The 14,952-nt window shown below is 48.2% G+C and overlaps 1 protein-coding gene across 1 annotated transcript in view; it reads right to left on the bottom strand.

The window, feature by feature from the left end:
• The window catches only part of LOC112239557 (membrane-associated guanylate kinase, WW and PDZ domain-containing protein 3), an 80,792-nt gene that overhangs the window by 41,914 nt on the left and 23,926 nt on the right, over positions 1–14,952 (bottom strand). Inside the window, exons 3-8 of the mRNA XM_042303594.1 lie at positions 12,662–12,778; positions 9,586–9,705; positions 8,326–8,499; positions 3,072–3,252; positions 1,855–1,925; positions 1,062–1,229 (exon numbers count right to left, since the gene is read on the bottom strand). Of these exons, the coding sequence (XP_042159528.1) occupies positions 1,062–1,229; positions 1,855–1,925; positions 3,072–3,252; positions 8,326–8,499; positions 9,586–9,705; positions 12,662–12,778 (831 nt within the window). The remainder of the gene's footprint in view (positions 1–1,061; positions 1,230–1,854; positions 1,926–3,071; positions 3,253–8,325; positions 8,500–9,585; positions 9,706–12,661; positions 12,779–14,952) is intronic.

The raw sequence follows: 14,952 nt of genomic DNA, 5'->3' as shown, positions 1-14,952 counted from the left end.
GTTAATCCTACCTGTGTTAATAATACCTGTGATAGTCCTACCTGTGTTAATCCTACCTGTGTTAGTCCTACCTGTGTTAATCCTACCTGTGTTAATGCTACCTGTGTTAATACTACCTGTGATAGTCCTACCTGTGTTAATCCTACCTGTGTTAGTCCTACCTGTGTTAATCCTACCTGTGTTAGTCATACCTGTGTTAATCCTACCTGTGTTCATCCTACCTGTGTTAAACATACCTGTGTTAAACATACCTGTGTTAATCCTACCTGTGTTAATCCTACCTGTGTTAATCCTACCTGTGATTGCCCTACCTGTGTTAATCCTACATATGTTAACCTTACCTGTGTTAATCCTACATGTGTTAATCCTACATGTGTCTATCCTACCTGTGTTAATCCTACATGTGTTAATCCTACATGTGTTAAATCTACCTGTGTTAATGCTACCTGTGTTAATCCTACCTGTGTTAATGCTACATGTGTTAATCCTACCTGTGTTAATGCTACCTGTGTAAATTCTACCTGTGTTAATTCTACCTGTGTTAATCCTAACTGTGTTAATGCTACCTGTGTTAATCCTACCTGTGTTAATGCTACCTGTGTTGATTCTACCTGTGTTAATTCTACCTGTGTTAATCTTACCTGTGTTAAATCTACCTGTGTTAATTCTACCTGTGTTAATCCTACCTGTGTTAATTCTACCTGTGTTAATGCTACCTGTGTTAATGCTACCTGTGTTAATGCTACCTGTGTTGAATCTACCTGTGTTAATGCTACCTGTGTTAATGCTACCTGTGTTAATTCTACCTGTGTTAATTCTACCTGTGTTAATGCTACCTGTGTTAATCCTACCTGTGTTAATTCTACCTGTGTTAATGCTACCTGTGTTAATGCTACCTGTGTTAAATCTACCTGTGTTAAACCTACCTGTGTTAATGCTACCTGTGTTAATTCCACCTGTGTTAATGCTACCTGTGTCAATGCTACCTGTGTTAATGCTACCTGTGTTATACCTACCTGTGTTAATTCTACCTGTGTTAATGCTACCTGTGTTAATGCTACCTGTGTTGAGAGCGGGTGGTCCTCCTGGTGTAACGCTGTAGACCTGGAGAAACTCTCTCTGCCTGCTTCCTCCCACTATGTTGAAGCCGAACCCCTGCAGCCCTTTAGACAGACGGGTGTGGATGGAGTAACCACTCAGCTCTGCTGGCTGGTCCGTGAAAGCAGGTACTGGCAGGGGACAGGGACACAGACCATTAGTTTCCTGTTGTAAGGATCCTATTTATTTGTCTTTTATTTACCCAGGGCAAGTCCCATTATAGTCAAATCAGTCCTGGTTTCTCCAGACGTCTCTCAGATTGCACAGGCCAGGCGACTTCTCGCTATATCTATGATAGACTGTCCATGTGTATTCACACAACAGACAAGACAGAGCTACCGCACGGCGGCTGTCTCTGAACAGGTTTAACAACTGATTCTCTGGCGCCCTCTGCAGTTCAATGATGAAAATATGTAGTCTCATGACTAACAGACATATTTTTACCACGAGCAGACGACAATATGAAAATATATCTCTAATTCACGACTCCATTTCAGTAGAACTGAATGCTGTCTCAGTGTTAGACAACACACGACAAAACATGAGAGAGACAAAGGGAGATGAGAGGCAGTATGTCAGGGGATGAGAAGGAGGGAGATATAGGGGGAGAGAGAGGGGGTAGGAGGGAGAGGATGGGGAGTACGGGTAGGAAAGGGAGATATAGGGGGAGAGAGTAAATTATATTTCTAATAATGTCAAGAGATGAATTTGAGAGCTGACAGGGGAAACAGAGGAGGATAAGGTAGGTAGACTCACTGTCTGTCTCGCTGAGGATCTCCCTGCTCTGATCTCTGGGGTCCAGCCAGCTGGTTGTCTTAGAGATGTGACTGAGGGGAGGAAGAGATCACCCCCTCCACCATCATCATCATTATCACCACCAACCTAATCATCATAAGCTCTACACTCTCCAACCACTCTATGTAGTAAAGTTATATTCTCTCTAAACTCTATGTAGTATAACTCTCCTCTCTCTATGTAGTATAACTCTCCTCTCTCTCCTCTCTCTCTCCTCTCTCTCCTTCCTGTCTCTACTCGATGTAGTAAAACTCTCTCTCTCTCTCCTCTCTCTCCTGTCTCTACTCTATGTAGTAAGCCTCTCCTGAGTTACTGAAGGCCAGCTCCCAGTTCTCTCTCTCTCTCCTCTCTCTCTCTCCTCTCTCTCTCTCCTCTCTCTCTCTCTCCTCTCTCCTCTCTCTCTCTCTCTCTCTCCTGTCTCTACTCACTCTATGTAGTAAGCCTCTCCTGAGTTGCTGAAGGCCAGCTCCCAGTTCTCTCTCTCTCCTGTCTCTACTCTAGGTAGTAAAACTCTCTCCTCGCTCTCCTCTCTCTCTCTCCTCTCTCCTCTCTCTCTCTCTCTCCTGTCTCTACTCACTCTATGTAGTAAGCCTCTCCTGAGTTACTGAAGGCCAGCTCCCAGTTCTCTCTCTCTCCTGTCTCTACTCTAGGTAGTAAAACTCTCTCCTCGCTCTCCTCTCTCTCTCTCCTCTCTCCTCTCTCTCTCTCCTCTCTCCTCTCTCTCTCTCTCTCCTGTCTCTACTCACTCTATGTAGTAAGCCTCTCCTGAGTTACTGAAGGCCAGCTCCCAGTCCTCTCTCTCTCCTGTCTCTACTCACTCTATGTAGTAAGCCTCTCCTGAGTTACTGAAGGCCAGCTCCCAGTCCTCTCTCTCTCCTGTCTCTACTCACTCTATGTAGTAAGCCTCTCCTGAGTTACTGAAGGCCAGCTCCCAGTTCTCTCTCTCTCCTGTCTCTACTCACTCTATGTAGTAAGCCTCTCCTGAGTTACTGAAGGCCAGCTCCCAGTCCTCTCTCTCTCCTGTCTCTACTCACTCTATGTAGTAAGCCTCTCCTGAGTTACTGAAGGCCAGCTCCCAGTCCTCTCTCTCTCCTGTCTCTACTCACTCTATGTAGTAAGCCTCTCCTGAGTTACTGAAGGCCAGCTCCCAGTCCTCTCTCTCTCCTGTCTCTACTCACTCTATGTAGTAAGCCTCTCCTGAGTTACTGAAGGCCAGCTCCCAGTTCTCTGGCAGTGTCACTCCGCCTCGTGTGGCGATGCCGTTCCCTCCGTTCTCCTCTCCGACGCCATCCCTGCCTTCCCACGATTGGCTAAGAGATTTGGCTGTGGGCGGGGCACTGCTGGCACCTACTGACCCCGCTGCGAAGACAAAACACACACACACACACAGCCTTGAAATAGCCTTTTAACTCTGGCCGCTGTAAGCTCCAATCAAGGGCCCAGATGTAAACAGATGTCTGTCTTTAGTCAATGTTTATCCCAAATTTCAGCCTATTCCCAAATTAGGGGAATACTTTTAATCAGAGCTAAATAGTACACTACTTTTAACCAGAGCCCTATGGGTCCTAAATAGTACACTACATTTAATCAGATCCCTATGGGTCCTGTATAGTACACTACATTTAACCAGATCCCTATGGGTCCTGTATAGTGCACTACATTTAATCAGATCCCTATGAGTCCTGTATAGTGCACTACATTTAATCAGATCCCTATGGGTCCTGTATAGTGCACTACATTTAACCAGATCCCTATGGGTCCTGTATAGTGCACTACATTTAACCAGATCCCTATGGGTCCTGTATAGTGCACTACATTTAATCAGATCCCTATGAGTCCTGTATAGTACACTACATTTAACCAGATCCCTATGGGTCCTGTATAGTGCACTACATTTAACCAGATCCCTATGGGTCCTGTATAGTGCACTACATTTAATCAGATCCCTATGGGTCCTGTATAGTACACTACATTTAACCAGATCCCTATGGGTCCTGTATAGTGCACTACATTTAACCAGATCCCTATGGGTCCTGTATAGTGCACTACATTTAATCAGATCCCTATGGGTCCTGGTGAAAAGTAGTACACTATATAGGGAACAGGCTGACATTTGTGACGTAGGCTCAGTCTTTATCCTGAGGATAGATCCCTTCCCATGTCTCAACTCTGCTCTTGGTCTGAATATCACATCCTCAGTGTCCTGTTCACGACGATGGGAGAAGAGGAGAGGAGGAACTTGAACCTGTCTAATAAACTATGTTTATGTTCGGTCTCTGTTTCAGATTATTTTTGCTGCTTGCCTACTGATTTCGACATCGTGAGTTCCTTAAATATTTTCTTCAAAGACAGAATTTCAGACATTGTCAGGAAGACGGGTAGGGACTCTGTTGTCCTGACTTTAGGAGGAATCTTGCCAACAGTAGTCCAGATAGGGTAGCCTAGTGGTTAGAGCTTCGGACTAGTAACCGAAAGGTTGCAAGAACGAATCCCCGAGCTGACAAGGTACAAATCTGTCGTTTTGACCCTGAACAGGTAGTTAACCCACTGTTCCTAGACCAGTTAACCCACTGTTCCTAGACCAGTTAACCCACTGTTCCTAGACCAGTTAACCCACTGTTCCTAGACCAGTTAACCCACTGTTCCCAGGCCGTCATTGAAAATAAGAATGTGTTCTTAACTGATTTGCCTAGTTAAATAAAAGAATAAATAAAAATATGACCAATGCCTGGATTAGGACCTCCTTCCTGTGTGTGGAAAAGTCATACTCTATGGATGTTCTGCTTCCTGTGTGAGGTACGGTTGTTGTTTGCACAGTTCTGTTTGCACAGAATGACAGGGTGTTGTCCAGGGTCACGCCAAGTTTCTTTGCACACTGGGAGGGGGACACTGTGTAGTTGTCAACCGAGATTGAGTGGTCTTGGACTGGGCAGGCCTTCCCTGGGTGGAAGGGTCAAAATCCAAGCTGAGATATCTGACAGGCACACAGAGATGCATAGGAGAGACCATGTGAGGATATGACCAGTGACTTGGTCTCTATAGAGAGGAGAGGAGAGCGGGACGCCAGTGACAATACGTGGTACAGATACTATCCACGCCACCAGGAGTGTGCTGAGTCTGAGACACTCAGCCCTGAGAGGGTGGAGAGGAGGATCTGATAGAGTCTGAGACACCCAGCCCTGAGAGGGTGGAGACGAGGATCTGATAGAGTCTGAGACACCCAGCCCTGAGAGGGTGGAGAGGAGGATCTGATAGAGTCTGAGACACCCAGCCCTGAGAGGGTGGAGAGGAGGATCTGATAGAGTCTGAGACACCCAGCCCTGAGAGGGTGGAGAGGAGGATCTGATAGAGTCTGAGACACCCAGCCCTGAGAGGGTGGAGAGGAGGATCTGATAGAGTCTGAGACACCCAGCCCTGAGAGGGTGGAGAGGAGGATCTGATAGAGTCTGAGACACCCAGCCCTGAGAGGGTGGAGAGGAGGCGGAGCCTGAGACTCCCAGCCCTGAGAGGGTGGAGAGGAGGATCTGATAGAGTCTGAGACACCCAGCCCTGAGAGGGTGGAGAGGAGGATCTGATAGAGTCTGAGACACCCAGCCCTGAGAGGGTGGAGAGGAGGCGGAGCCTGAGACACCCAGCCCTGAGAGGGTGGAGAGGAGGATCTGATAGAGTCTGAGACACCCAGCCCTGAGAGGGTGGAGAGGAGGATCTGATAGAGTCTGAGACACCCAGCCCTGAGAGGGTGGAGAGGAGGCGGAGCCTGAGACACCCAGCCCTGAGAGGGTGGAGAGGAGGATCTGATAGAGTCTGAGACACCCAGCCCTGAGAGGGTGGAGAGGAGGCGGAGCCTGAGACACCCAGCCCTGAGAGGGTGGAGAGGAGGCGGAGCCTGAGACACCCAGCCCTGAGAGGGTGGAGAGGAGGCGGAGCCTGAGACTCCCAGCCCTGAGAGGGTGGAGAGGAGGATCTGATAGAGTCTGAGACACCCAGCCCTGAGAGGGTGGAGAGGAGGATCTGATAGAGTCTGAGACACCCAGCCCTGAGAGGGTGGAGAGGAGGATCTGATAGAGTCTGAGACACCCAGCCCTGAGAGGATGGAGAGGAGGTAGAGTCTGAGACACCCAGCCCTGAGAGGGTGGAGAGGAGGATCTGATAGAGTCTGAGACACCCAGCCCTGAGAGGGTGGAGAGGAGGATCTGATAGAGTCTGAGACACCCAGCCCTGAGAGGATGGAGAGGAGGTAGAGTCTGAGACACCCAGCCCTGAGAGGGTGGAGAGGAGGATCTGATAGAGTCTGAGACACCCAGCCCTGAGAGGGTGGAGAGGAGGATCTGATAGAGTCTGAGACACCCAGCCCTGAGAGGGTGGAGAGGAGGATCTGATAGAGTCTGAGACACCCAGCCCTGAGAGGGTGGAGAGGAGGATCTGATAGAGTCTGAGACACCCAGCCCTGAGAGGGTGGAGAGGAGGAGCTGATAGAGTCTGAGACACCCAGCCCTGAGAGGGTGGAGAGGAGGCGGAGCCTGAGACTCCCAGCCCTGAGAGGGTGGAGAGGAGGATCTGATAGAGTCTGAGACACCCAGCCCTGAGAGGGTGGAGAGGAGGATCTGATGGTTCACAGTGTTGAAGGCAGCAGATAGATCTAGGAGGATGAGAACAGAGGAGAGAGAGTCAGATTTGGTAGAGCGGAGATCCTCTGTGACACAGAGAAGAGCAGTCTTGGTTGAGTGACTCGTCTTGAAGACTGACTTGTTAGGGTCCAGAAGATCATTCTGAGACAAATCGTGAGAAAGTTTGTCAAAGAGAGCACGCCAAAGTGTTTTGGAAATCAAAGAAAGGTTGTTTTTGATGTCAGCGGGCTCGCGTGTTGGTTTCTTGAGGAAGGGAGCGACCCTGGCCAACTTGAAGTCAGAGGGGACTCAGCCAGGGGTCAGGGATGAGTTGATGAGGGAAGTGAAGAATGGGAGAGGGTCTGGAGAAAGGAGGAGGGGATAGGGTCGAGTGGGCAGGTTGTTGGGCGGCCGGAGCTCACTATTTGCTGGATGTATTCTGGAGAGAGAGGCGTAGGGTAGTTCTGTGTGAGAGAGGAGGGAGTGGAAGGTGGAGCTGGCCAGATCCTACACTACATTTAACCAGATCCCTATGGGTCCTGTATAGTGCACTACATTTAACCAGATCCCTATGGGTCCTGTATAGTGCACTACATTTAACCAGAGCCCTATGGGTCCTGTATAGTGCACTACATTTAACCAGATCCCTATGAGTCCTGTATAGTGCACTACATTTAACCAGAGCACTATGGGTCCTATATAGTGCACTACATTTAACCAGAGCCCTATGGGTCCTGTATAGTGCACTACATTTAACCAGAGCCCTATGGGTCCTGTATAGTGCACTACATTTAACCAGATCCCTATGGGTCCTATGGATGCACTACATTTAACCAGATCCCTATGGGTCCTGTATAGTGCACTACATTTAACCAGATCCCTATGGGTCCTGTATAGTGCACTACATTTAACCAGATCCCTATGGGTCCTGTATAGTGCACTACATTTAATCAGATCCCTATGGGTCCTGTATAGTGCACTACATTTAACCAGATCCCTATGGGTCCTGTATAGTGCACTACATTTAACCAAAGGGAGTGAGGACTGAGAGAGGAGGGAGTGAGGAGGGAGAGAGGAGGGAGAGAGGAGAGAGAGAGGAGGGAGAGAGGAGGGAGTGGAAGGTGAAGCTGGCCGGGAGGAAAGGGGACAGTGAAGGGAGTCAAAGGGAGGAGAGTTGGGTCAAAGAGGCAGAATCAGGAGACAGGAGAGAGAGAGAGAGAGAGAGAGACAGAGAGAGACAGAGACAAAGACAGAGAGAGAGAGAGAGAGAGAGAGAGAGAGAGAGACAGAGAGAGAGAGACAGAGAGAGAGTGAAACCTCCGGTGGTGCATGACCATCTGGGTAGGGGCTGAGTGGCTAGGGTTGGAGGAGAGATGGAGAGACAAGGAAACAAAGTAGTGAGCAGAAATAGAGGGCGGATGCAGTGAGATTAGTGGGAGAACAGCCTCTAGTGAAGATGAAGTCAAGCATAATGCCTGGCAGTGGGATAGGACTGGGAAAAGGTGAGGTTAAAAGGGGCCAGAGGCCAGGAGGTTAAAGTCGCCCGGTACGATGAGTGATCATTGGGAAATTAGCTTATCAAGGTGTCAAGCTCATTGAGGAACTCTCCAAGGACACCTGGTGGGAAATAGATGACAACAATGTTAAGCTTGGGGAGCAAACTGGGATAGAAAACACACACATACTTGTTACAGCTATAAAAGAGAGAAATGAGATCATCAGAAGATAACTAAAGTCTGGTGATTGTTCTCAGTGTCTCGTCTGTGATGGATGCCTCGATGTTCAGGCGAACACACCATTTATAGACAGCTGTATGTGACTATACCTGACAGACCAGAGTCTTCCTCACTGTTCTCTCCCTCCTCCACAGCCTTCTCCAGGTTGCTAAGCGACTTGCTGCGCGTCCTGAAGTTCCGGAGCACGTTCCGGTGTTCCTGGTACGTGATTGGTGGGCTGTCTGGGCCAATGTGGACTGGGCGGGGCGTCCCGTAGTAGTTACCTGATTGGAGGAGGTAGAAAGGAGGAACAATCTGTTAATCAAATAACACAAGAAATGCTGGGCATCAAGAGACTCCCCCTTCAAGTTAATGAGCAGTCATTCTGACTGAAACATTCTAACAGTGCAATTCAAAAAATGTATATAGGCATCTAATAAAAAAAATGGGGTTTTGTTTATGAAGGTCTTAGGTACCATTAGAATACAAAATAACAGTTTGTTACTGTAGGCTATATGTAAAAACAAAAAAAGCAAGAATTCAAGTTTTCAATCAATTTTATTTGTGGAGAGCCTTTGTTTACAACAACGAAACGGAAAAGCACATGTTGGAACGCAGTAACAAATAAAAAATTAAATACCTCAAATGAAATACACACGGCCAAATTAGGAAAATATCAGTAGCCTAAATATCATTATTAGCACCACGTATGCTTGATAGTAAAGTAATGCTCCCTATTTCTCAATGCATTTTAGCGCAAAAGATAGCTAAACACTCGCGCAAAATCAAAACGTTTGGTAAATGACTTTTACCAGCATTTATCCCCCCCACACTCCACCACTGGCCAATAAACACACACACTCCACCACTGGCCAATAAACACACACACTCCACCACTGGCCAATAAACACACACACTCCACCACTGGCCAATAAACACACACACTCCACCACTGGCCAATAAACACACACACTCCACCACTGGCCAATAAAACACACACACTCCACCACTGACCAATAAACACACACACTCCACCACTGGCCAATAAACACACACACTCCACCACTGACCAATAAACACACACACTCCACCACTGGCCAATAAACACACACACTACACCACTGGCCAATAAACACACACACTCCACCACTGGCCAATAAACACACACACTCCACCACTGGCCAATAAACACACACACTCCACCACTGACCAATAAACACACACACTCCACCACTGGCCAATAAACACACACACTCCACCACTGACCAATAAACACACACACTCCACCACTGACCAATAAACACACACACTCCACCACTGGCCAATAAACACACACACTCCACCACTGGCCAATAAACACACACTCTTACCTTTGAACTTGCCACTCTCCAATAGGGCTCCAGACTCATCCAGGGAAAAGAACTCTTCTATGGAGACAAAATTGTAGTCCACTCCTGATATCTCCTCGTGGCGAGGCGGCCTGGTCGTACCTGGAGATAGGAGGATAAGGGAAGTCTATAGTGGACCACACACACACACTAGTCAAGCAGAGACTTGTTTACAATGGGAATGTACTGTGTTAGGGTAAACAAGCCTCCATCTGGTATAAATGTACTTGACCTTAGAAGACATATCATTGATTTCTGAGGCACACCTGAAACTATTCTCAACCAGCAGCAGACAGAGGAAAGCATGTGTAAATGGGCAGGAGTGTAGCGATGTTCGCCGAGAGTCGTCAGTCTGTAACGATGTTCGCTGAGAGTCGTCAGTCTGTAACGATGTTCGCTGAGAGCCGTCAGTCTGTAACGATGTTCGCTGAGGGTCGTCAGTCTGTAACGATGTTCGCTGAGAGTCGTCAGTCTGTAACGATGTTCGCTGAGAGCCGTCAGTCTGTAACGATGTTCGCTGAGAGTCGTCAGTCTGTAACGATGTTCGCTGAGAGCCGTCAGTCTGTAACGATGTTCGCTGAGGGTCGTCAGTCTGTAACGATGTTCGCTGAGAGTCGTCAGTCTGTAACGATGTTCGCTGAGAGTCGTCAGTCTGTAACGATGTTCGCCGAGAGTCGTCAGTCTGTAACGATGTTCGCTGAGAGCCGTCAGTCTGTAACGATGTTCGCCGAGAGCCGTCAGTCTGTAACGATGTTCGCTGAGAGCCGTCAGTCTGTAACGATGGTCGCTGAGAGCCGTCAGTCTGTAACGATGTTCGCTGAGAGTCGTCAGTCTGTAACGATGTTCGCTGAGAGTCGTCAGTCTGTAACGATGTTCGCTGAGAGCCGTCAGTCTGTAACGATGTTCGCTGAGAGCCGTCAGTCTGTAACGATGTTCGCTGAGGGTCGTCAGTCTGTAACGATGTTCGCTGAGAGCCGTCAGTCTGTAACGATGTTCGCTGAGGGTCGTCAGTCTGTAACGATGTTCGCTGAGGGTCGTCAGTCTGTAACGATGTTCGCTGAGGGTCGTCAGTCTGTAACGATGTTCGCTGAGAGTCGGGAAGCAAGTTCAGGGAGTGAATACATTTAATAAATGAACAAAACCATAAACACAAACAGCGCACCGACATGAAACAGCAACAATGACGACTGGGGAAGAAACCAAAGGGAGAGAATTATAAAGGGCAGGTGATCGAGGAGGTGATGGAGTCCAGGCGAGTGTCATTATGCGCGTAGCGCTGGTGACAGGTGTGCGCACTAACGAGCAGTCTGGTGACCTAGAGGCCGGAGAGGGAGCACACGTGACAGAGAGGAGCATGTTGTCAAGTCATCCCAGTGGGTTTTTCTGAGTTTTTCTTTCTCTCTAGTTTGGGTTCAAGGCTTCCTGGTTCTGCCCTGTTTTTGCTTTCCCTGACCCTGAGCCTTCCCTGACCCTGCCCTGACCCTGCCCTGACCCTGTCCTGACCCTGAGCCTGCCCCTGAGCCTGCACTGACACTGAGCCTGCCCTGACACTGAGCCTGTCCTGACCCTGAGCCTGCCCCTGAGCCTGTCCTGAACCTGCCCTGACTGTGAGCCTGCCCTGACCCTGAGCCTGCACTGACACTGAGCCTGCCCTGACCCTGAGCATGCCCTGACCCTGCCCTGACCCTGCCCTGACCCTGAGCATGCCCTGACCCTGCCCTGACCCTGTCCTGACCCTGCCCTGCCCCTGAGCCTGTCCTGACCCTGCCCCTGAGCCTGCCCTGACCCTGAGTCTATCCTGACCCTGCCCTGACCCTGAGCCTGCCCTGACCCTGAGCCTGCCCTGCCTCTGAGCCTGCCCTGACCCTGAGCCTGTCCTGACCCTGAGCCTGCCCCTGAGCCTGTCCTGACCCTGCCCTGACCCTGCCCTGACCCTGAGCCTGCCCTGACTCTAAATAGGAATACTGAAACCACCCTCAGACTCAGGAAGGTTAAAACCACCCTCAGACTCAGGAAGGTTAAAACCACCCTCAGACTCAGGAAGGTTATAACCACCCTCAGACTCAGGAAGGTTAAAACCACCCTCAGACTCAGGAAGGTTAAAACCACCCTCAGACTCAGGAAGAGCCATAGGGCTCTGGTCTAAAGTAGTGCAGTATATATAGGGAATAGGGTTCTATAGGGCTCTGGTCTAAAGTAGTGCAGTATATATAGGGAATAGGGTTCTATAGGGCTCTGGTCTAAAGTAGTGCAGTATATAGGGAATAGGGTTCTATAGGGCCCTGGTCTAAAGTAGTGCACTATATATAGGGAATAGGGTTCTATAGGGCTCTGGTCTAAAGTAGTGCACTATATAGGGAATAGGGTTCTATAGGGCCCTGGTCTAAAGTAGTGCACTATATATAGGGAATAGGGTGCCATTTGGGATGCAGCCGAACAACAAGCAACGGTCTGTCAAGATGAATCATCTTACTGGCCTGACGCTTGACGGCAGTTACCATAGCAACAGTGCATGTGCTTCTCTCACCCGTTTAGTAACTGAACTTTTCACTTTTGTTTTTGTTTCATCTTGTTTTTGAGCAGCACTCACCTGGCAACTCTCTCTCCGTCAAACACGACGGCATCGCAGCTTTGATACAAGGTCTGGTTTCCTATGTAATCATCTGTGATTGAGTACATCTGATTATAAGTGCATGAGTATATAAAAATGTGTTTTGGTAAGTGTTTGTGTGCGTGACTGCTTGATGTTTGTTGGACTGTGTGTGTGTGTGTGTGTATGTGTATGTGTGTGTGGGGGGGAGGGGATGAGAGAGAGATGAGAGAGACAGGAACACAGAGAGAGAGAGATGAGAGAGATGTGAGAGAGAGATGTGTGCGAGAGATGTGTGCCTGTGTGTGTGTGTGTGTGTGTGTGTGTGTGTGTGTGTGTGTGTGTGTGTGTGTGTGTGTGTGTGCCTGCGTGCGTGCGTGCCTGCATGTGTGTGCGTGTGTGCGTGCGTGTGTGTGTGTCTGCGTATGTGTGTGTGTGTGTAGTTATAGTTATCACATTGCTACTCACAGGGGACGGCTCTGAGGTACAGGTTCTCCCTGATCAGCTGCTGCAGTTGGCTGTCCATGGATCCTGGACTGAAACACTTGCTCAGGTACAACCTCAGGTCCTTACACAGAGTAGAGCCTGTACGAGAGAGACATGTTATCAGCAACAAAACATGAGTTAAGTGTGTCCGTCACCTCTAACAGATCTCCACCCAGTGACGAGCTGTAGTTAAGGACACACCCAAAGACGTTGTGAAAGAGCCATTTAAGGCATTACGGGCACAGTGGTGCTGCCTACACCGCTGTGGTGACCTCTTTATACTGCCCACACCGCTGTGGTGACCTCTTTATACTGCCCACACCGCTGTGGTGACCTCTTTCTACTGCCTACACCGCTGTGGTGACCTCTTTCTACTGCCTACACTGCTGTGGTGACCTCTTCATACTGCCCACACTGCTGTGGTGACCTCTTTATACTGCCTAAACCACTGTGGTGACCTCTTTGAGCTGCCTACACCGCTGTGGTGACCTCTTTATACTGCCTACACCGCTGTGGTGACCGGTGACCTCTTTACCTCTTAAAATAAAAACATAACACAACAGGACAGTAGTACAGTACAGTAGTACAGTACAGTAGTACAGGACAGTAGTACAGTACAGTAGTACAGGACAGTAGTACAGTAGTACAGTAGTACAGGACAGTAGTACAGGACAGTAGTACAGTAGTACAGTAGTACAGTACAGTAGTACAGGACAGTAGTACAGTACAGTAGTACAGTACAGTAGTACAGGACAGTAGTACAGTAGTACAGGACAGTAGTACAGGACAGTAGTGCAGTAGTACAGGACAGTAGTACAGGACAGTAGTACAGGACAGTGGTACAGTACAGTAGTACAGTAGTACAGTAGTACAGCACAGTAGTACAGGACAGTAGTACAGAACAGTAGTACAGTAGTACAGTAGTACAGGACAGTAGTACAGTAGTACAGGACAGTAGTACAGTAGTACAGGACAGTAGTACAGTAGTACAGGACAGAAGTACAGTAGTACAGTAGTACAGGACAGTAGTACAGGACAGTAGTACAGTAGTACAGTACAGTAGTACAGGACAGTAGTACAGGACAGTAGTACAGCACAGTAGTACAGTACAGTTGTACAGGACAGTAGTACAGTAGTACAGGACAGTAGTGCAGTAGTACAGTACAGTAGTACAGGACAGTAGTAAAGTAGTACAGGACAGTAGTACAGGACAGTAGTACAGTAGTACAGTAGTACAGGACAGTAGTACAGTAGTACAGGACAGTAGTACAGGACAGTAGTACAGTAGTACAGTACAGTAGTACAGGACAGTGGTACAAGACAGTAGTACAGTTGTACAGGACAGTAGTACAGGACAGTAGTACAGGACAGTAGTACAGTAGTACAGGACAGTAGTACAGTAGTACAGTAGTACAGTACAGTAGTAGAGGACAGTAGTACAGTAGTACAGGACAGTAGTACAGTAGTACAGTAGTACAGTACAGTAGTAGAGGACAGTAGTACAGTAGTACAGTAGTACAGTACAGTAGTACAGTAGTACAGTAGTACAGGACAGTAGTACAGGACAGCAGTACAGGAAAGTAGTACAGGACAGTAGTACAGGACAGTAGTACAGGACAGCAGTACAGGACAGCAGTACAGGAAAGTAGTACAGGACAGCAGTACAATAGTACAGTAGTACAGTACAGTAGTACCGGACAGAAGTACAGGACAGTAGTACAGTAGTACAGGACAGTAGTACAGTAGTACAGGACAGTAGTACTGTAGTACAGGACAGTAGTACAGTAGTACGGTAGTACAGGACAGTAGTACAGGACAGTAGTACAGTACAGTAGTACAGGACATTAGTACAGGACAGTAGTACAGTAGTACAGGACAGTAGTACAGTACAGTAGTACAGGACAGTAGTACAGTAGTACAGTAGTACAGGACAGTAGTACAGGACAGTAGTACAGGACTGTAGTACAGTAGTACAGTACAGTAGTACAGCACAGTAGTACAGTACAGTAGTACAGGACAGTAGTACAGTAGTACAGGACAGTAGTACAGCACAGTAGTACAGTACAGTAGTACAGGACAGTAGTACAGTAGTACAGGACAGTAGTACAGGACAGTAGTGCAGTGGTACAGGACAGTAGTATAGGACAGTAGTACAGGACAGTAGTACAGGACAGTAGTACAGTACAGTAGTACAGGACAGTAGTACAGAACAGTAGTACAGTAGTACAGTAGTACAGGACAGTAGTACAGTAGTACAGGACAGTAGTACAGTA

Source organism: Oncorhynchus tshawytscha, linkage group LG22, assembly GCF_018296145.1.
Source record: "Oncorhynchus tshawytscha isolate Ot180627B linkage group LG22, Otsh_v2.0, whole genome shotgun sequence".
NCBI lineage: Eukaryota > Metazoa > Chordata > Actinopteri > Salmoniformes > Salmonidae > Oncorhynchus > Oncorhynchus tshawytscha.
This window is presented reverse-complemented; position numbering and strand designations above follow the sequence as displayed.